General features: G+C 40.6%; 1 protein-coding gene across 1 annotated transcript; it reads left to right on the top strand.

The window, feature by feature from the left end:
* The first annotated feature begins 11,808 nt into the window (after window positions 1–11,808).
* Window positions 11,809–22,202, top strand: LOC136447570 (spindle and kinetochore-associated protein 2-like). The gene is made up of 6 exons (XM_066446568.1): window positions 11,809–11,923; window positions 12,509–12,613; window positions 17,922–18,101; window positions 20,076–20,174; window positions 21,052–21,135; window positions 21,496–22,202. Exons 1-5 carry the CDS (start codon window positions 11,876–11,878, stop codon window positions 21,094–21,096), a joined length of 477 nt encoding a protein of 158 aa, XP_066302665.1. The 5' UTR covers window positions 11,809–11,875; the 3' UTR covers window positions 21,097–21,135; window positions 21,496–22,202.
* The last annotated feature ends 1,090 nt before the right edge of the window (window positions 22,203–23,292 follow it).

Here is a 23,292-nt window from a genome sequence, read left to right as displayed (position 1 = left end):
TATTAACCTGCCAACCTTTAGGTCGTACTGCTGCTACCTTCCTCGGGGCAATAATGGCTGGTTCTACTTCCCACCGCTAGGTGGCGCTGCAGTGAGAAGGATGCGGTCCCAAACGTGACTGAGCTTGTATCCCCCTTCATTTATTATTATTATTATTATTATTACAAAATGATCTCTGTTTGATCGCGGGGTGTAGAATGGAAATAACTCCAGAGGGAAGTACTGTTTATATTTCATACATCCGTTCTCTGTCCTGTCCATACGATCATTCTTAGTTCGTCTCTCATCACTTTTAATACATTGATATTTGTGCATGGATATGGGGCGCAACGATAAAGGGAAATACCACTGGGGACGAAGTCAATCAAGCATTCAAAGTGTGCATCACGGATTAAAACAAGTTTAACGTTGACATTAACGAAAACGTTCAAACTGACCATCAAACGGCTAACTTATGATAAGAAACCAATCACTGATGCACTCACAAATATTGGGCACATATATGTCACATGTTAATTAACTCCATTCCTAAATGGTAATATGATACCAGTCTGCATATATGCGCATCGTCATGAAATGTTCAAAGGGAATCCCCCCCCCCCTTAACAAACTTTAAACAAAAGGAAACACATGCATACCTACATGCACACAAATCAATAGAGGCGATAGGTGTGTTGAGTGAATACTTGTGTGTATGTGTAGTGAGCTGATTCCGAGAAAAATTGTTTTAGTGATGTAAGTACAATAGAAGTCAAGTCCAGTAATACCGAATTTCGATATAGTTTGGGCGACGAGTATGTTATTGTATCGAATGAGTGCTGTGTGTGTTCGTGGTTGGTTGGTTGGTTGTCAATCCTTTTGCAATTGTCAGATGACCCCCTCAACTCTCATTTCTTTCCACGTAGTAATACATAAGAATTGTTCTGCCACATAAAGTCGTTTGATAAGCTCTCAATGGCGTTAAGGCGATTATACATCGCATTGGGCATTGGCACAAAATTTCTCGGAAGAAAATTATATTCATTAATACACACGTAGATACTATACACAAGTTCTCGACATGCATTTGGCATTGTTGCAACTGACAAGCAAATCCTATAGGGTTCATCAATATATTGATGAATGTTATGAGTTAGATCTTTTAAGGAACATTAAAGACTCACCAACTATCATGTCATCTGCCGCCCAAACATCCATATCATAGCATATCCAGGACAAAAGAATACATTGACAAAAAGACATACTATGATAGAACTCCCGCATTTATTATGCAAGTGTTAAGTATTTATCATTTCATTGTGTACATCACTGTCTAAGCTGCATACATACCCCAAGTCTTAAAATCCGTTGTATCCTCTGAGGGGTTTAAACAGAAAATGCCCCTCCAGTTCCCGAGCACAAGACCACCCAAAAATCTTCACTATAACTTGTCCAGAACACGAGACATCAAAAGCGGAATTTCCATTGCATTACCTACGAAAGCCACCAGGGGGCCCAAAATCTAATAAATAATGTTGTCACAACCTACCAACACACCGAATATGAAACCAATTCATCCAACTGTTCTTGAGTTACCTTGGCGACGAGTAGACAGACACACACAGACAACCGCTGCCCAAAATATAACACCATTTTTCATGGAGGTAAAAGGTTTTCTTCAGTCCATGTATCGAGTCTTGTTTTGAATGATGAAAAGAGCGGAAAGATAGCCGCCCAGGGAGTATTAGACGTCTATGAATGATGAAGAATACATTTAAGACGATGGTCAAACTGGCGAAAGTCGCTAGGGGGCATAGTCAGGATGTCTCTGGAGTTTTTCAATATCGATAGATTTTCCGGTATCTGGATAGAAGATTAGGCCAACTAGTACTAGTAACGAAAAAGGCACATATAACACTTAATGCTGATACTAATGGACCGATAGCGCACCATTACGTCAGCAAACAACCGTTATCGATGCGCAGTCGACAACGCCAATTGAAACGGGCGTCACCATTTGAAACGGTCGGCGCCATATCTGAGCGTTTTTACAACCCTTTGAGGCTGACAAGGAGCAAAAACGCACACCCATCCCCTATGCTACCATTATAGGGGGGCTGTAGGTTTCGGAACGCTTGACTTCGAAGTTAGGCCATTCTGACTTGATAATAAGTCTTATAAGGATGACATCCTCGAGCGCATTACTTTTCGTTCGTTTCCAAAACACAAAGTTTGCAACTGTACTGTAAATCATAAAAAAGAAGTCGCAAAATGAGCAAATATCTAACGTAGATTGCAAAAAAATCGGAAAACAGATACTAATGTCAAACCAGTTCCACGACCGCTCAAATTTCATAATGAAGTGAACTTTTTCGGGGGCCAACCTTTTTGATTTTTTTGGCAGTTCCTAGAGGATGTCATCCATGTAACCAAGGCTACCGCATTCTAGGGTCGTTCAAACGCTTACCAATGACGTGACGTCAGGGATGAATGAAAGAAAATACTCAAACGAACTTAGATGCATTTACAGTAACTTTTTATCAAATGGATACTTAAAGGAAAGCTACACAAAAAATTGAAAATCCTTCTATGCTATGCTTGATATATTCCAAAGTCATATTCTTACTTCAAGTTGTTTCACATAAGCCCGTCATAGTTCTGGGATTTTCCACAACTCATGCCGTGCTGACGCCTTCTCACCTGATAATTGAATTATATGACGTCAGTGTTTCAAATTTTTCACCTGATGATTGAATTTTAGAACACTGACGTCATATAATACAATCATCAGGTGAAAAATTTGAAACGCTGACGTCATATAATTCAATTATCAGGTGAGAAGGCGTCAGCACGGAATAAGTTGCAAACTGTGGAAAATCCCAGAACTATGACGGACTTATGTGAAACAAACTTGAAGTAAGAATTTGACTTTGAAATATATTAAGCATAGCATAGAAAGATTTTCAATTTTTTGTGTAGCTTTCCTTTAAAGGAAAGAAAATTCCATGGGCGGGAAACAAACCTACATCTTCGGATTTGAACTCGAACGCGTTGCCGCTGAGCTACGGACTTCATTCTGAGTGGTTATGCCAATAAATTAACTGTATCCTACCCTATACGTTTTTGTTACGTCAAGGAAAAACAATTTCCAGAGAACCAAAAAAGACCACTACGCTGTTAACGATTTACGTTCACTTTAAAGCTTTTGTTTAAGGTTATGGGTTAGTGATTACAGTACATCATTTGCCGTGTTAAAGATACGGTACTAGTAGGACCAGCTTAATTGCATACGAAGTTGCATTGGCTTTATTTTGGCAACCAAAGACGTAATGCAAGTAACGGCTGCCGTGTCGCTACAGGTATAAACATTGACCAGTAGAGCGGACAGGCATGTTTGAGGACATGAGAACAACAGGGAGTCTATCTAGCCTGACTAAATCGCGCTCCTAGCGGCCGTCCCGACAGATATCGGGGAGGGCGTCATTAACCTCCGCCAGCGAGAGCTTGTGTAAACACAGGCTAAGAGTCTATCTTCCTTTTGATTTTGTTATACCCCAAATTAAAATCGTTTAAAGGGATGTATCTTAATATCGACCTTATTAGGTGTGCATTACGGTTTGCGTGCGTCGTGATGTAAAAAAAAGAAGTAAGAAATAAAAAAAGGATCGCAACCGGAAACACAAAGTTTCCCCTATGACAGGCCAACAGTTGATTTTTGTACTTCAGTATATAACGTACCATATTACGAGCTCTTAGGTTCGGTATTAAGAACCTTCGCAACGAAAATTACGTTCTTCGATAGGTTCATCAGTGTAGTACTACTAGTAGTTCGGTATGAACAATGACGCTTTGTTTCAGAACAATGCCGCAGAACCGGCTGCAACGACCACTAGGTGGCGCTTTTAAGCTATCTTAATGTTTTTGGTGAATATTTAACAACGTGTAGTGGTAGCGTCGGTCGTATTTATTTTATATAGAAAACAGCAAAATGGTGCTTGCTGAAGATTTTCAGACTGGTCTCATCGTTAAAAAAGCATGGACTTCATTGTCCGCACTGGAAAAAACTTTATTCGCAAACTCTGCGCGGAGGCCGATTGCAAGGGAACACTCAAATACAGTAACGTAAAATGGCAATAACATCTATAGATCGATCTGATATTTCTACGTACATTACTTATGAGGAGGGAGGGTGCTTTTTTTTAGAGGCAGTTGTCCCACGCTTTTAATATAAATATGATAATGATAAGAGGGTTTTGTGACGTCAGTAGAAACGTATTTTGGAGGTTTTCCAGAAGATGAAACGCCGACGAGATTGTGGTAACTGTTTTCAAGAACCTGTTTATTTATTTCTAGCCTCATAATGAGGGCATTTACAAATGAAATGAATTTGAGTCCATTGTACAACACTTGCCCAGTCTCTCTTGAGTCGGTGGCATTTTATAACGTCCCTTTTCTATCGCCAGTGGGCGAGCACTAATTCTTATCATACAAACATTGGGTTTATAAAAAACGTTAGCGTACGAGTATTTGTTGGAATGACTATTTCTTGTGACTTATATGTCTACAATTCTCGTCGCTTTAGTTTGCATTGTATACCCGGTAAACCGACTCATGGCGTAACACACCAGGTTTGTACGGAAGACTACAACCTGCATATCCTAACAGATTTACACCGGGAAGTATACACTCTCTACGATAAGTGTCGTGGGTTCTTCTACGTACTCGAAGTGTGGCTCTCCTCAAAGACAGGACCTCCATTTAAAGTCCTATCCGGGGGGCGTCACTAACCGGACTTTGGTACTTATTTTCACCTGAGTGAAGTGAGGAAATACGTGTTAAGTGCCTTTCCCGAGGACAGAACGTCAACGGGACAAGTCGGGGGACCTCGGATTGAAACCCAGGACCTCTGGGTTCTGGGTAACACGCCCTACCAATACGCGACGCCACACAATTCTTGCCTTGCCTCTGTTTACAGTACAGGGGCTTCCACCAATATGCAGCGATCGTTTTATGTTTTCCACACGGTTTGACAGTTCAATTTAGTCTCGGTGAGCATAAAAGAGTTCATAATCTTCAAGGCTCACATCCTTTTCAATCACCGTAAGTGATTCAATCACCTTAAGTGATTAAGGTTTCTAAAGGAGAACCACGGTTTGACAGACGGAATCACTAACGTCAAGAATAACATGGCCTAAGAAGTCTAAGAATAATATCCCACCGTACAAAGTAGCACACAGCAGGCACATTGTATGGATGACATTCCCTACAGACTTATTCACTTTTCCATTTTCGGTATTTTCTTGCCATGCTGACCATGTTGACCTAGATTTGTAGAAAGCAGGCGAAAAGAAACGTGAGCGCTGAAGCTGTGAATCTATTTAGTTGCACAGCCCTAGTCTCTACAAGGCTCTACAGGTCGCTTAAAAAATACTCGCCAAATAGACAGTTTTTCCTAGGTCGCAGACTGTACTCCATGGCCAGCTAACTCCTCTGGTATGTTATCTGTCTATTTGGCGAATTTCTACTATTTGTCCAGCGACCTGTTAAGCCTGGTAGAGGCTAGCACAGCCCATTCTAGAAGAGTTTTATAGGCGTAAGCTAATGCTGTTGTAAGGGTGTTTATCTTTTCTTTTGCTTACATCGACGACCGTGCCCGTTGTGCACTGGGTTTGAAAAGCATACTGGCGGCATGGCTTTTGTCATGTGGGGGTTCGATTCCTCCATGCTCTTTCCGCGCACAACGTGACACACGTTCAGCCTCCACCAGGCCTTCCTACGGCATGTACGGGGGTACAGATATCGATCGTAGACTTGGGCCCAAAATCTGACAATTTCGAGATCCCACAAAGACCTATCTACCAGCCAAATATGAAAATAATCCATCCAGGCATTCTCGTGTTATCGTGTTCACAGCAAACAGACACACACACGAACGCTGTGCAAAACATAACCTTCTCAGCGAAGGTAATAATTAGTTGGCCAATAGAGTCAGTCCACGGTAAGGTTAACATCTCCACTCCGAGCAAATGAAAACCTATGGTGGCCAAACTCAAACTTCTGTCAAATATTCTCCCTATAGCCGGCGTCGTTTAGCCTAGAAACCATGCCACCGGGATCTCCCCGGTATATCTAAGGCACTGGGAGTTGTGCCCGCCCGCCCACACAGATGAGCCCGCTCGGGGGGGTGAGTTTACAGGCTTGACTTAATTAGAGTTCGAGCAACCTACATCTACTTGGTTCGAGCCGAAACTCTATATGCCAGCTAAGAAGACAGGCTGGCAGAAAAACGTGATGAAATATGCACAAAATGAGTCATGCATTTTCATTACACTGGTGGCAGCGGTGGGATTTGACAGTAGTAGACCGGGCCCGGTAAAACACCCATAAGCCGACCCGTAGAGGCTGGTGACCAGGCTAGCGTAGTTAGTCTGGTAGATCGAAACTATCACACGTTTGGTCTGAAGTGATTATCACGTGCAAAATCCATGTAAATTTTCATTTGCTCTTTAAACTGGGTATTCTGCTAGAGAGATCTGAGGTATCATCTGTTTGTGAAAGAAGGTATCAGCTAGCCTCTTATCTACAAACCCAGATGTCTTCCTTTAAGCTAGTCGATGGGAACATCGTCATTGTACAACGTCATTACAGATATTTCTAAAATCATAGCCAAGCAGAAATGAAGAAATAAACAAGTTGATGACGCACTCGATTTGAGTCAACATATCAGCACCCCCATCAAACAGGAAATGAATTAATATCAATATCAAACTAAGAAAGGTATGATTTATACAAAAACGGGCAAATAGATTTCTACAATCATTATTAATTGCGGGTCCTATGTAGTTTTCTGGTCCTATTTAGCTTTCTGAAAGCGCAAATCAAAAATTCCCCTGCCAAACTAACAAATTAAACAAAGAATTTAACATTTGCATATATGGTGGGACACTGATTAAGTACTTTAAATCATGTGATCCATGAAGGTGCAAAATGTCCCGTTTACATGGGCAATGACATCCTGAGTTGAACACATTATCGTACAATTTGTAGTAGGAACAAAGAGAAGATCCACAAAGTAGTCACATTTGCAAGATATTGTCCAGGTCCCAATATCCTATTTTTAGGCTCGATTCACACACAAGTTTTCAGAGTCGACTCAGGGCTGTGTTAGCCTGGAGTCCAGCCTTGTTTGCTAGCAGGCTAGTGGATCCTGGAGAGGCCGGCCGCTAGGAGCGTGATTAGGCTAACCGTACTCTAGTGGGGTTCGAACATCTGCCTTCTGAGAAGTTCTGTATTCTCGACATTTGATTCACATAGCTTCGCTCGTCTGCAACAGCTCCACCCCATGATTCCACCCTGTGGCAGTGATTAGATGTAATGTACCTACCTACCTTCATGTAATTATATAAGGATCCCCAAACTGTCGGTGGTCTTCTCAGATCCTCAAATTTGACAGAAAACAGTTTCGCTTCGCCCCGAGGAGAATCAGCTTATACAAGGTCCTGCTCATTAACTCATGTTACATAAACTGACAGAAACGACGCATGGAAAATTAACGACCTGATATCAAAGTGATGAACCAAAACAGAATTCAAAGTAGGCTTGCAAATTTTCATTTCACACATATTTTTGAACAGTTGATATAAAAATGTGTAATTGTACTTCTGTATGATTACAATATGATATTTAGAATGCAAGTGTCATTGAGCATTTTTTTTCTTACATTTTGCATTGATTAACTGTATTTGTTGGATGGATCACTTTGAACGATATCTAAAAGAAGAAAAAAAAAAGAAACAGAAAAAAAGAGAATCCCTAACGTTATCTACCGACTCTAATATTTTCAGGATCGTAACCGTAAAAACAACATTTTCTCTTTGGCCTTACCTGAAATTGCCTGGTACTGGAAGGCGTTTCAGTACCATGGGCGGGAGTTTAAACGATGATCCCTTGTCTTACCTGATTCACCGAGTATCTGTACACCTGTGTATATTCCCTTTTGGTCACAACCAAAGAAAGAATATATATATTGCGTCATCTATATACAATAATTTATGTACTTTATGTACATGTACTTAGAATATTGTTATAGCTCGATATGATGTCCATGTCAAAATTCCATTGTATGACTTGTCTTTGTTAACAGGAGTAGTTAGGAAGCCCTGCACAGCCAAACCATTAGATAAAGAATAAATAATAAAAGTGTGTCTGTATGATAAGCTGTATATATGTTTTTCCAATGGCGCCAGGTTGAAGGCTTTTGATAATGTTTACTGGGAATTATTCATGAATTCCACTCAGCACAAAGAACTTTGGAAACCTAAATTTGATCAATCACCTCACCTCACTTTTACTACCTGGTATCCTTACCATCGGATATATTTGAAATGTATAGGGAAATAAACAACCCCTCCAATGATACATGATGCAATGCAATTGATGAAAGTCTTCACACGCAAATATGATCAACTGAAGTTGAGTTTCCAAACTTTCTGTGCTGGATTTATAAGTGTTATATTGCAGGAAGCAAATGTAAGATGATGACCTGACTTTCCAGTTTATATAATCTAGTGAAGTAGGCCTCGGGCACACCGCTAATGATTTTTCTAAATAAATTCTAAAAGTCTCAAAGCCTATGGCCACTTACTCACGAACAAAGGCGTGACATGGCACCTTCGTAGTCATGTACGTCTGTCTGACGCTTTTCGTTTTCAGAAGCTAGCTCGTCACTTTAATTGCCAATTTACAAGCTCATACTGATGTAGGCGTATTTATCGTGCAGTAGGCGGTTGTGCCTATGGGCGTTTACAAGACCCGCTCACGAAGCGTTGTGGTAGCATTTCCTCGTAAGCTGACGCTTTTTGTTGATTTGTGGAGCTGGTCACTTCAAAGACACACGCTTCCTGCTATTGTAATTAGCTGAAATGTCATACATATGTCACTGAACGTTTGAACGGTTTCTGTTTAACAGTGTGTGTTACGTGTTTAGAAATCGGGCCCGGCCGTGTGACGGGAGAGAAGGCGTGAGCCTGTATTGTCCCCAATTTGTCCTAGCATACCGGGTCAGTCCTGCTTTTCTCGACAGTTGTATCGCGTTCTTTAAAGCTTATATGAAACAAGTTTCAAAGTTGCAATCTTCTATGATTTTCTGACGATTCTGTGGGTCCTTTTCGTTTTGGTTGAAATGAGATAGTTTTAATGTGATAAATCAGTCGGGAAGTTATGTTAAAACGTCTTCAAAACGTTTGGTTGTATGTATCTGAGAGGGTATGCAAATGAGATGGACGATTTTAAGGATCGTAACCGTAAAACAACATTTTCTCTTAGGCCTTATCGGACATTGCATGGTACTGGAAGGCGTTTCAGTACCACCGACGGGAGTTTAAACCAATTTTCCCTATTGCATGGTTGCACCTGCTGCAGCGAGTATCTGTAAAGCTGTGTATATTCCCTTTTTGTCACAACCAAAGTAAGAATATATATATGGCGTGTCATTTGTATACAATAGGTTTTTGCTATGTACATGTAGAATATTGTTATAGCTCGATATGCTGTCCATGTCAAAATTCTATTGTAATGTCTTGTCTTTGTCAGCAGGACTAGCCCTTTGTAAAAGCAACATGGTAGTTGGGAAGCCCTGGCTGAGTGTGCTGAACAGCCAAACCAATGCCAGGTTGAAGGCTTTTGATAATTTTTACTGGGAATTATTTATGAATTCCACTCTGCTCAAAAACTTGGAAACCCAAATTTGACCTCACCTTACCTTTACTACCTGGTATCCTTACCATCGGATATCTTTGATTATTGAAATGTATATATAGGGCAATAAACAACCTCTCCAATGATACCTAATGCCATGCAATTGATGAAAGTCTTCACACGCAAATATGATCGACTGAAATTGAGTTTCCAAACTTTCTGTGCTGGATTTATAAGTGTTATATTGCAGGACGCAAATGTAAGATGATGACATGACTTTCCAGTTTACATAATCTAGTGAAGTAGGTTTCGGGCACACCGCTAATGATTTTTCTAAATAAAGTCTAAAAGTCTCAAAGCCTATGGCCACTAACTCACGAACAAAGGCGTGACATGGCACCTTCGTAGACATGTACGTCTGTCTGACGCTTTTCGTTTTTGAAGCTCGTCACTTTAATTGCCAATTTACAGGCTCAAACAAAGGCGTATATACATTTACAATTATCGTGCAGCAGGCGGTTGTGCTTATGGGCTTTCACAAGACCCGCTCACGAAGCGTGGTGGTAGCATTTCCTCGTAAGCTGACGCTTTTTGTTAATTTGTGGAGCTCGTCACTTTAATGGCACACGCTTCCTGTCACTGCAATTAGCTGAAATGTCACATGTATCATATTACATATATCACTAAACTTTTGAACGGTCTCTGTGTGTCACTGACCTTTTGAACGGTTTCTGTTTGTCGCTGAACTTTTGAACGGTTTCTGTTTTACAGTTGCTCGATCAGAGAGAGGTGTCAATTTGATTACATAGTGGTAATTTGGGGTCCTGTATACGCGAGCAGCTGATTATTTTCTAGACCCATTTTTGATCAACTGAAAGTTTTATTTCTGTCAGTCTGTAGTAAATGAGTGTAGGAAGACCTAGATGAATAACCCACCCGCTTACCCTAGGCGAACAGAAGCCATCTAATTCTAACCGACATTAGAGTATTCTCCAAGCAGAGGTTAGGCCCCGGCTGGTTTGGACGTCTTTTCAGGCGTTTTAATCGGGTTTTCTAAAAGTTTTGTCAGGTTTTCGTTTTGGCTGCCACCTTTCTTGAATGGCATGAAATGGCGTGAATGGGACCTAAAGCGACTTTTTCAGGCGGTATAAGTCCTAGAAAGTATGGATCAAGTGTCTAGCCTGGATACCAGACCATTCGTGCGATGCGAGCCGATAACCCCTTTAGGCCGGGGAAGGCTGGTAGGGGATAGAGTTGGCACCCGGCGCTTTAGAGAGTTAATTAGTGTGCTATCTGTGGTGGCGGCGCAAGTTGCTTCCCAGGCCGAAGGATTAGCGCCGACCGCAGCGGTCTGGCATCCAGGCTATAAAGTGTCCCTATAAGTCCTATAAACACCATAAAATGTTGGGACAAATATTTGGCAGGGGCTTGACACCGGACGTGTATGCCTCTGGAAGGCGTTGTAGTACCATGGACAGATCCTTCGTTCATTGCACTTGATTCCCTCAGTATCTGTGAATCTGTGGTCTATCCTGTCACAGGGAATGAATGAATATAACGTTAACGTTATATGGCGACTTTTGTGTCCATCCTGTCTATCATCGCGGCATGCCGGCACTTAGTGGCAGACACTACACAGCATGACAGTTTCGAGTACAGCACCACGATTGCCAGGACATGCCGCGGGTTTCTTTAACTAAGTATTTCTTACAAGAGTAACGTTACACAGCATGACAATTTAATACAGCATTGTGTATTGAACTGTTGATTGAAAACGAACATGTAACGCTAGAACTGGCCACGATTGCCAGACATGTGGTTTCTTAAGTATTTCTTACAATAGTACACAGCATGATAGTTTAATACAGCATTGTGGTGTGTTGAACTGTTGATTGAAAACGAACCTTTTTTATTGTACACGTCTTTCCAGGCCACGATTGCCAGAACGTGTGGTTTATTTTAAGGCTTACAAGAGTACACAGCATGACAGTTAAAAACAGCATTGTGGTGTGTTGAACTGTTGATTGAAAACGAACAAATTACATTTGCATCCTCCCAAGTTACATGGAATAGTAATTAGTTAAAGACTGCGACTTTTCATAACATCTATTAAACAGGACAGTATGATAGATGCATGAAACCCGTGATGCGAATCAGTCTGTCCCGAATCGCACGATAGTTATCCATTTCAAACAACAAAATGGCGGCTCTCGATGCGGATGAGAGTGTTAGCAAATTGGAAGAAATGGTGGGAATATATAAGTTTTTAAAGCCACAGTGAGGATTTTAGTATTGTATATAATCCACTGTTACCAGCTCCTACTGTATGTACATAATCAAGTTATGATTTTGTCAGGAAATGTTGTAAATTGGCAGTGTTACACAGGCTTGTGGGAGGGGGGCGTTCAAGACAGGAACATAGAAATTTTTCACGGAAGTGAAGGAAATTGTGAAGGAATAAGGTAGCTTGTGAACATTGCAAGCATAACAGTGGCATAACAGTGCGTGATTCCAGCGATGTTAACACTTGAAAATCTACAAAAGCCACGCTCTCCTTTTTGAGCACTCGGTTCCAGTGCGGAAAGTGGCTTCAGCACTGGAAAACCAGTGAATTTTAAAATTTAATATTTAAGAAAACTCGGCAAGACAAAGTTCAGCACTGGAAAACGATTTGCCATCCTACCCCCATGTCTACTATTGTAGACATGGGGGTACCACCGTGAACGCTCCATTTTCTCCCTACCGCGAAATTAAAACCACGCGAACATAAATGCATTTACAGTACTAGGCTATTGAATTCTGACCAATCAGGTATTTTACATGTCATTTTCAGTTCCAGAAGACAGAGGATGATATTGAGCGTGTGACCAGTCAACTGGAGGCTGACTTCGCTCTGGAGAAGTGTGAAGGACAGGATCAGGCAGCAGGACAGGAAAATGTACGGCTGAGAATGTGTTTGTTTGCATATAGATCCCCTCTCACTGGGCACGTTGGTGACCTCGCTGCGTCCTAAATAGGATTTGTGTTACCCTTGACTTTATAATGGGAATATCATGCAAAAGGTCCAAGTACAAGTATTACCAAAAAGGCAACAAAACACAGAAAGTGTAAAAAGATAAGTTCTTTTTGTCAATGAAATTTGTTGATCGTGCTGTCAAATCCCTCAGGCGCAGTGAGGTCACCAACGTATCGTGGGTCCAGTGAGAAAGGGGCTTTACTGGTGAACTTCCAATTCCATAAAGCGTAACACACCAGTTGCTTATGTTAAGTACATGGGGTTAGACTTAGACAAGTTCGTTGGCACTATTGCCTGGAGCAAGGATAATGTCCTTGCCTGGAGCAAGTGAAATTGCCAGTCAGGCAAGTGCATGTCCTACCCATACTGTAGCCTGGAGTCCAGCCTTGTTAGCTTTGCCCCGCTCCCATGGCCAACATCTGCTAGCTGCCAACAAGCTATAGTTTGTTGGTGGCTAGCGAACGTTGAGAGGGGGACAAAGCTAACAAGGCTGGACTCCAGGCTAACCCTTCTTGGCCCTATTGGGCAAATGCAATTTTTCCAAGGGTAGATGTAGGTAGATACTGGTCACATATTTTTTATTACTGAAAAATTAAAGGATTTCCTTGCTGCAGAGTAAAAATGCATAGAAAGATGTCATTTGCATTTCGGGCCAGTGAAAACTTGTTTCGGGTCAGTTGATTTTTTGATGTACTTGCCCTATAGGGAAGGTTTTAGAAAAATTTAAAAGCTTGTCTAAAATTGAGTACAAGCCATGTAAAGTAGTTACTAGTGAGTACAAACTTGAAAATCAAGTACAAACTTGAAAAGGAGTGTGACAGAAGACGTAAAAGATATGAGCTGTCCTAAACAACAAAATCTGTCCTTGACACTTGCCCATCGGCGCTGCACAGATCATTTGACAGGATATAAAATTAAAAGACTTTGATGGTAACAAGCTGTTTAAGACTGAAGGTCATGACATTATTTGATTAACACGAGAATCACTGTGCATGCGATGGTAACTCACGTGTGGTGATTCTCTTGTGTAAATCAAATTGCAACTCAAAGGTGCCACACTGCCCCCCGGGTTTTGGTGATTCCATATCTGATATTTTACAATGTTGTTAAGCAGGGAGCTTAGAGTCCATTTATTTTGCTTAGTAACAGTACTGCATTATTATTTGAAGACGTCATAACTTAATAATTACGGTGAATGCAGAAATGTTACCACTGAAAAATAAATACACTGTTTTACCACTGAAAAATAAAAGGATTTCCTTGCTGCAGGTATAAATGCATAGAAAGATGTCATTTGAATTTCAGGCCAATGAAAAGTTGGTTCGGTCAGTAGATTTTCTATGTACTTGTAGGCAAGATGAATTTTTAAAAAGCTTGTCCAAACCAGAGTTTCAAAGTAGTTAAGTGAAAACTTGAAAATTAAGGGTAGACGTTACAGTGGACATGCACGGCGGAGGCCAAAATGGGAATAGCTTTGTAGTGCCAACTTAAATCCTTGAAAACCTTTATTTTCCTTGAAACTTTTGGCCCAATCTGGAGACTTTTTTGTTTAGAAAGAACAGGTAGGGTCTAAGCTTTCTTATTTTGGTCAGAATTCGTTGAGTTCACCAGATTAGTTGGCGTAAGAACATATGTGAGTAGTTTGGTCAGACCTGCCCTGAGCGGATGAATACAGCGAAAATCTGGGTCAAATGTAAGGTTCGTTTACTTCCGGGATCTGTACTCGTCATTCGAGCTGGATAACAGCCTGTTTTCTTTGCATAGTTATCAAGTATATCCTTGTGGCTATGTGGTGCAGAATAATTTTTGAGATTGAACTTAGGGTAAGTACTTTCACAGGGTGTTGTTTTAGTGCTTCTTATATGCTTGTTTTCAATGAGAAGGTTCCACTGTAACAACTGCCCTTAAGTACAAAGTTGAAAATTAAGTACAGACTTGAAAATTAAGTACAAACTTGAAAAGGGAGTCTGACAGAAGACATATAAAAGATACCTGGTCCCAAGCAACAAAATTTGTTATGCCCATCGACGCTGAACAAATCGAAAAACAGGATGTTAAAGACTTTTTGATGGTAACAAGCTGAGTAAGATCAGACCAACAGGTTTGATTCACCCTATCAACTTGATTCAAATTGATTAACAACTCAAAGGTGCCAGGCTGCCCCTCGGGTTTTGGTTATTCCATATCTTATATTTTACAATCTTGTTAAGCAAGGGGCCAAGAATCCATTTACTTTGCTTTGAAGTATTATTGCTTGGCCTCAATACCTTATTGGTGGTGTCCACGTGAGGCCTTTGGCTATTCTCTTTTATCCCTTCGGAAGGCTGTCTTCTCTTCTCGTGTCGTGACTGAACACCGTTCTGCATTCGCATACCCTCAGAATCAGATAGTGTGTACGTGTATATGCAGAGGTCATTGACCCGTATTTCACCAGAAGTGGAAAACAGGCAACCAATGGCGATTTGGGGTCTTTTGACGACCACTAAATGCCAATTTCACCGCTACCACTCCAACAACAGGGTTTTTAAGGTACTACTATGGCAAAACTGCATTTGAATGGACATACAAAAGAACACTTTTGCGTGGTTTAGAACCTGAACTTTTCTTACGACAGGGAAACGCATTACGATGCTGCAAAAGCCAGTAAACCCGTAAAATTCTTGAAACAAATTTACCAAAAATCAGTTTCAAAAGTTATTTAAAAGAAGCTGCCCTCTATCGAGCTAGATCACTATTAGTATTATGCATCTTTTATCAAAATATTAGCATTGTACATGGGATCGTTTGGGAGGGGGGACGAATTTGTAAAAAGGGTCGTCACCCTGTGATTCATCCTGACGTCATAAAATTTCGCATAAATCATTGTCTTGTTTCAAGGTACTTGGAGTTGGAGAAAAAAAATCAAGAGCCATACATTAAACAATTGAAAGTAGTATTTCTAAAACTCTCCCAAAACTTTTGAAAATACATGTAATTCTTTCTGGAGTTTAGGTCTCCTTTAAAGGATGGATTTCGAGGAATTTTCCGAATTCAAAGCCAGCTAACTTGTCTATTCCCTCGAAGTTGAAAAGTACAAACTTGAAAACTTGAAAACTAAGTACAAACTCCAAAAGGAGATGTAAATTAAAGACATGAACTGTCGCAAACAACGAGATCTGTCCTAGACACCTGCCCATCGGCACGGAACAGATCATTTGACAGGATGTTAACGACTTTGATGATTACAAGTTGAGGAAGATCAATAGGTTTGATTCTCTTCAGTAACTTGATCCAAATTGATTGACAGCTCAAAGGTGCCAGGCTGCCCCTCAGGTATTGGTAATTCCATATCCTATATTTTACAATGCTGCCATGCAGCAAGCCCAGAGTCCATTTCCTTTGCTTTGAAGTATTATCTGACATCATTTCCTCAAATTCGTGGCAACGTTCCTGGAAATCCATCCTCAGGAAAGCCAGCTTTAAAAGCACTATTCATCATACAGGTTGGGAAATGTAGATCCCTGACATCACATAATTCAATCAACAGGTGAGAAGTTTCAAACAGTGGGAGATCCCTGAACTATGACAAACTCATGTGAAACCAGTAAAAGCTTGACTTTGGGGTACATATAGCACAGTATAGTAGGATATTATGATTTTCTAAGTATAGCTTTCCTTTGACACAAAGAGAGGTGTCTGTATGTAAATGATCTACAAGCAGGTGTTTGAATGTGAAACTCACTAGAAAGAATGCTGCAAAAAGATTTACAAAACAATTTGGGGCCGTCAGTATTTAGCTGCAAGCAGCAGGCCTGTATACATATCAGGTACAGAAGTTTTCCTAATATCAGCTATTGCTGCCTGGGATGTCTACTATTGCCTGTTGCAATTTAATAAAATAAATGAGTTTTCCTAATTTTCAAATGCTAATTAGGTGTACAAAATAGAATAAAGTAGAAAGTCAGCAAAACCAAGTTACACACCTTACTGCTTCTATTCAGAGCTTGAATTTGAAATTGTACAGCCAACTATAAAATTTTCAACAAAGGTTTTATGATTTTCACGGACACTTAATGGTCAATATTATGCTGTATACTTTGTGTACAATTACAAAACACTACACAAATATCCTGGTGCACTGGTGCACCTACAGTCAAGAATTAGGTGCACAGCTCCAATTGTAGTTCACAAAATTGCATATAACAGCCTCCAGTTTAATTTGGGAATTCCAGTTTAAGGTAGGACTACCTCCCACATTTCAGCAATCTTAAACCCAAATAGTTTAATATCACATCTGGTGGGTGAAAATGAAGTTAAAAATATGTAGCAGCCATCGATGACCCCCTGGGGATTAGCCCAATTCTCCAGTTCCTAGAATTCTGGCTCCACTTCCCAGAATTTTGCAGAATTGGGCTAATCCCCAGGGGGTTATCAATGGCTACTACTTTAACTCCATTTTCACCCACCAGATGTGATATTAAGCTATTTGGGTTTAAGATTGCTGAAATGTGGTAGCCTCCGTTGCAGGCTTTCCCACTAGCGAGTATTCAACTTATCGAGTCCAGGTTCTTTGGCTTGGGGGCCTTATCTGCCTTATCTGCTGTCAGTTACAGGATCACAGCGGTTACAGGATCCCAAGCAGATACTGGGCCATAAGCAGATACGGCCCCCCAGCCAAAGAACCTAGACCCGATAAGTTGAAAAATCGCTATTGGGAAAGCCTGCAACGGAGGCTAGAAATGTGGGAGGTAGCCCCAAGTTAAACTAGAATTCCCAAATTAAACTGGAGGCTGTTAATTATGCATCCAGTACTGTAAATGCATTTAAAAAAGCTTAACGCGAAAACGGGAACATAAAATTACCGCGAACATTTCTGCATGTACAGTATTTCAGGGGTTCATCTGAAGACGGGAACAGGGGCGGGGCGCTCCCATGCCTTGACCATGCACCCTCTAACCATGAGGAGCAGATTCTCTGACAAGCATGTAATTCTGATTGACCAGGGATGCTGCTAGGTCACATGTGGCCTCAGTCTTCAACTGTGACAGTAATTTTGCCCCTCAGAAAGCCTTAGAAGGCCCCATTTTAACTTAGAATTCTCTAAAACTCCATTGCTGTCGAAGGGTGGAAGCCCCCTTCCACACCATCCCCTCGCTTGGTCACTCTGCTCCATTGCAATGCTCCCCTTGCAGTTTTTTTCCTAGAAAAACCCCTGTATAATTTAGTGCCCCGATTCCTAACCCATCTGCAGGACGTTCCTCAAGACGTCTTGGTGCAGAGGTTAGGGGAGGTGAAGAAGGAGTACTCATCACTGGTGAGGGAGGCTGAGGAGGTGAGGAAGATGCAAGAGGAGATGTCGCTTTTCTTCCAGTCGCAACTCATGGAGGCCTGTCAGATGCTGCAGCAGCTACAGACTGCAACAGGCCCTGAGGTATGCCACAATCTGAATTTTGTTATCTCCATGAAAAATGGAGATATAGTTTTTTTGGGCTGTGTCTGTCTGTTTGTTTGTCTGTTTGTGTTTCCGGACTACTCTAGTCAGCATAACTCAAGAACCTATTGATGTATTATGATGATATTTGGTATGTGGGCGGGTGTTGTCAAACCGAACATCAAGATAATTTTTGGGCCCCCTGGTATGTGATCTTGGTACTGTAGCAGAACTTCGGTTTTTGTATCTTTTTACCTGGACGTGCTATGGTCTTGATTTTTTGGTGGCAGATAGCTTGTGATGTAATAAAGAAGTGGTGTAGGTTTGGGCCCCCTATATAGCTAGCAGCTTGTTTGTTTGGTGTTTCTTTGGTATCCGGTAAACCACCCTTAAGCCACGTTGATTTGATTATATGGATGGCATTAGTGTATGAATTTTCGTCAGTTTTGACAAAGACAGAAGTTTTCAACTACACTGTAAATCATACAAAAAATCTGCAAATAAAGCAACAGACCCAGAATCTGACTTTTGTTTGTTTGGTAAGGCGATGTTGATTTGGTTAAATGGATGACATCCTCTAGGAACCCCAAACTTGATGCGAGCGTGCGAATGAAGAAAAAAACGGTGTGGTAAAAAAAAAATTGCCTTCATCATGAAATCTAAGTGGTCAGGAAGGATGAACAAATGAATAAACACACAGTATGGTATTGACTGAATAATAGATTTTTGTTCTTTCACATCTACTTTCTTTGACTTTGAAATTTGCATTGGGATACATTGCTATCAGTTACACAAAATAATTGATAAATAGTTTTGCAATTCCAGGCAATATATTTTCGGATGAAAATTGATGTCATCCCTATTATTAAATCAACATGGTCTAACCCATAAACCACCCTTAGGCCATGTTGATTTGATTTTGGGTAGGGAAAAATGGAGTGTTCGCAGTACTTTTAAGTTCGCATTCGAAACAATAGTAGCACTACAGTCACACAAAGGAACCGCTTTTTGCGGTGGTTTTAAGTTTGCTGTTAAGTCTAAAGAGTTGACTGCGAAAACCGTGAACATAAAACCACCGCAAACATTTCTGCGTTTACAGTATATCACACAAACAACTTCTCCAACTTCAAAAATCCTTATCTAACTCTGACACAGCTATGCCTCATAGGCTCCCGCTGCTTTTAATTAAACAGCTTCCAACTTCAAACATGTCAATTCTGAAGTAGTGAGTAAGGCTCAATCTCCAGAAAATAACATCTTTTTAATGTCTGAGCTTCAAAGAAGGTAGCATTCTATTGAAGCTTAAATGGTAATATGTGGATAAGAAACTTACTTGAGGCTAAAGCCTGATATTTATAGCAGACCATGGCTGTAGACTGTAGTTGTAGAAAGTAGCAGAAGGTGTTTAGACACATGTACTTCATTTTGTACTAAAGTGGAAAATAGTTTGACCAAACTGGTAATTAGTAATAAAAAAGGATGCCCTGCTGACATAACGACAAGCATGCTTTATTTTTTTGTATTGGACAGTAGTAGGGGCGGGCTATTAGCTATACAGTAGTAGCTTGTCTTCTGGACGCCCTACACTAAGAAAACAAAGAAGTTATACATGACATTTTTGCAGGGGACTCCCAGATGACGCCCTGTTTCCCTGGTAATTACATGCATATCTACATGCGTTCCATACATACACTGCGACTGCTGTTTTTTTCCTCATACCAAACACTGGGACAGCATGAAATTGATTGACATGCAAAGCTACTGGGTAATTGTTAATCCAAAGAGCCAATCTGGGAAGTCTGGTCCACCCCCCTTTTTTGGGACATCTATAAATCCTAGCTAAAAAAAGCCTGAATTGGGGAGGAGTTGAAAAAATATGATACGGATAGGTGCTATGGATACGTGCCATGTAATTTCTTAACCACTTTTACATGTTGATACTAAATTTCCTGATCTTTCGTTACACCATGTTAGGAGGGAACAACAGAGGAACAGGAAAAACCACAGGAAGGAGAGATTGACAGAAGAAAAGAAGAAGAGGAAGAAGGTGCAGTAGGAGGTGAAGCTTTACAGGTTGGTCTGTAGGCCTCAAGTCACATACAACAACAACAACAACAACAATCTTTATTGACACAACAAAAGTACAGCGACTTTCAAAAGGTCTTCTACAACTATACATGCAAAGAAACAACTGGATGCAAAAGAGTTAACCTACTTACAAGTCTGCAAGTATATAGATAATTCAACTTGTTAGATTTGAATATTCTTTGATATATTTACTTCAGTACCTATTTGTACACAGTAAGGGTTGTCTCCTTCTAGTATGTAGTTGAATATGTCTATAGGATGGAATGAATTCTGTTGAGCAAGTGGAGGGTCCAATCTGCCATCCTGTAAGTAAAACCCTGGCAAATATTCTCCCTATAGCCTGCGTAGTTAGTCTGGTAGAGACTAAGTGGAAACATATGTTGTACATTTGGGGAACATTTACGATCACAAACTAAGAACATTCTTGGGATAATTGTACAGATCAATTCAGCTGTCTTGTTACGGAAAATGTAAGTGTATTAGATCCTTTTCGGTGCTTCATTCTGTCACAGCCTGCTTGAAAATTCTATGACATCAAGTTCATACGACGGTCTACAATGAATATGCCATAACAACGAGATTTCCCATCATTTCTAAGGAAAAATCTCTTTTTAAATTCAAATCATTGTGCACCCATTATCCAGAATCACCATGTGTGAGGAGTTACATGTAGCTAGGTTTTACTAATGACTAACTGACCAACTCTAACTAAGCTGTACTAGTGTGGTTATTTGTTTTAGAAAAGTGAACTTCAACATCACTCAAATGAACTCCCTCCACAAAACCTAAAAATCCTATGTAGAGTTTTTTGTGTGCTTGTTTTAAGTTTAAAAGCTCATGTATTATTTTTTCGAAACTTTAGGTATCTAAAACAGATACAAGCTGTGATGATAGACCGCCAACCTGAGAATGTGATCATCAGATGGACAGTGTAGTTATTTATCAGGTACGTACAGTTCAGTACTTCTAATCAAACAAAATGTTGAAATGTGTGCGCTCATTGAGTAGTGCTGGGTACCTAAACGTAACATCAGGTACAGGTTTAGGTACAGGTCCGTAGTTTCATAGTCTAGAGTAGTGCTGCGTACCGGTACACAGTACCAGTACACAGCACTACTCTAGAGTCTTAAGTTTCATTGCTCAATTCAAGGTTATCATTTCTTCACTGATATGAAATGTTTTATTTTTTGTAAGTTGTTTGGTAAGAAAAAGTGCATGGGGTTAAACCAGAACAATTTCTATTGGGTTAACGTTTGATTTTTTCCCCTCATTCGTCGTCAAATGCATTACGCCTTATATCTTACAGATGCAGTGGATCAATGCTTTTTGTACAAAGCGCCATCATGACTTGTCAAAATGATCTTCCATATGATAAACATGGGAAGAAATATTACTTGAGAATGATGAACTAAAAATAAGTGATAGTGATCTCCACCAGTTTATCTCACTGAAGAGCTAACCTCCCACTGGTCGTGACAGAGAAGACAGATGCTATGTACAGTATTTAAATGCTCATTGTACCGGGGAAATTCCCCCAAGTACAATGACCAGTGGACCATGGCTTAACGTCTGTCGCAAGGACTGCAACCTTTTCCAGTAGTGTGCATGTCGGGTGAGCGACACAGCCGGGATTCAAACTCCCAACCTCTTGGTCCAAAGGCAGGGTTGCTAACCACATGACTACTGACACTATTCAAATAGTAGTCAAGCAGGTTACTACTGAAAATAGGTGACTGTATAGTATGGTATCGCTACTCTCTACCATACTCATTGGGTCACTGAAAAAATAATAAAATGTTTGAGTTTGGGAGAATGGCATGCCAGAGAAATTAGCCGGGTATAGAGTAAAGTTTTATAGACAATATACACATGCTGGTATGAGTATTGTAGTCTAGCACATGGCTTCTTCTCGCTTCTTCGGAATGGTAAAAATGTACATTTGTAGGATTGTATGGATTTAGCCGTCGCTGTATCAAAACGCATGAGGAATAAACATTTTCAGTGCTACCCATATATCAATAATCTTTATTGTTCATTCTTGCCCTTTTAAACCGAGCATAGACATACAATAAAAAAATAAAAAAATAGTGATTATATACACCTAGTCAAGTCATGCTCTTATGAGTGTACACATGAATCAGGCGCGTGTGATGTCAAGCCTTAGTAATACTTTTGTGTATTACATTGTATCATCAAGTACAAGATATTAGTCTGCCACTGGCTAAGAATCACATAACTCCTTCAACCTTTTTGGCCTCCATTTTGATATACATGTAGTGTTGTATTACCTTTCTGCATGTATCTCAACAGCAAGGATATTCCTCTGTTTCGGTTCCATTGCATCTGGAACAGGTCTGACTTGTCTGATTAATGACTAGTTCTACCACCTCTGACCTTTACTTCCTGCCACTCTGCCAAGTCTGAAGTTGCAGTCATCTTCCCACTCACTTCCTGCCACTCTGCTAACAGTAACTTTGAATTCAAATAACTACAAACACACACCAACCCAAACAAACACACACTCTGAAAACATAGGCTCCGTACACAGAGTCAACGAGAGTTCCACAACCTCTACCTTCGCCAAATGATGTTTAACCTTTTCGAGTGACCTATTATGGAATATTAGCATAATTCATATGAAGCCATTATCTCTTTCCAAATCACATGACTTGTGAATATGTGGGGGGTGGTGTGGCGTAACGGCGGAGTATCGGCTCAGAACCCAGTGATCCCTGGTTCGCATCCTGTCATGTCGCCGATCTTGTGCCCTTGTGCCGCTAGGGGGCCCAAAATCGAATCGTTTCTTCCTTTTGCCAACTCCTAAACACTTCAACATACCAAATATCATCAAGATCCATCCACGACTTCTGGAGTTATGCTGTCCAAAGGCAGACAGACGCACCCGAAAACCCTTCTTGGCAATGGTAATTACAGTGTAACATTGTACTCATTTTAGCACACACTTTGACAGACGGCCGACCAATATGGTACACTGGTACTACTTTTGGAAACCCAACACCTGGGTGTGTCTGCAGGTATGAAGCAGCTCTCCTCACAGTTAGGCCCAGTTTACACACGCATTTTCCATGCACACTCGTAGCAC

The sequence above is a fragment of the Branchiostoma lanceolatum genome, chromosome 13, assembly GCF_035083965.1.
Source record: "Branchiostoma lanceolatum isolate klBraLanc5 chromosome 13, klBraLanc5.hap2, whole genome shotgun sequence".
Taxonomy (NCBI): domain Eukaryota; kingdom Metazoa; phylum Chordata; class Leptocardii; order Amphioxiformes; family Branchiostomatidae; genus Branchiostoma; species Branchiostoma lanceolatum.
The sequence above is the reverse complement of the archived record's forward strand: the minus strand, read 5'-3'. Positions and strand labels throughout refer to the sequence as shown.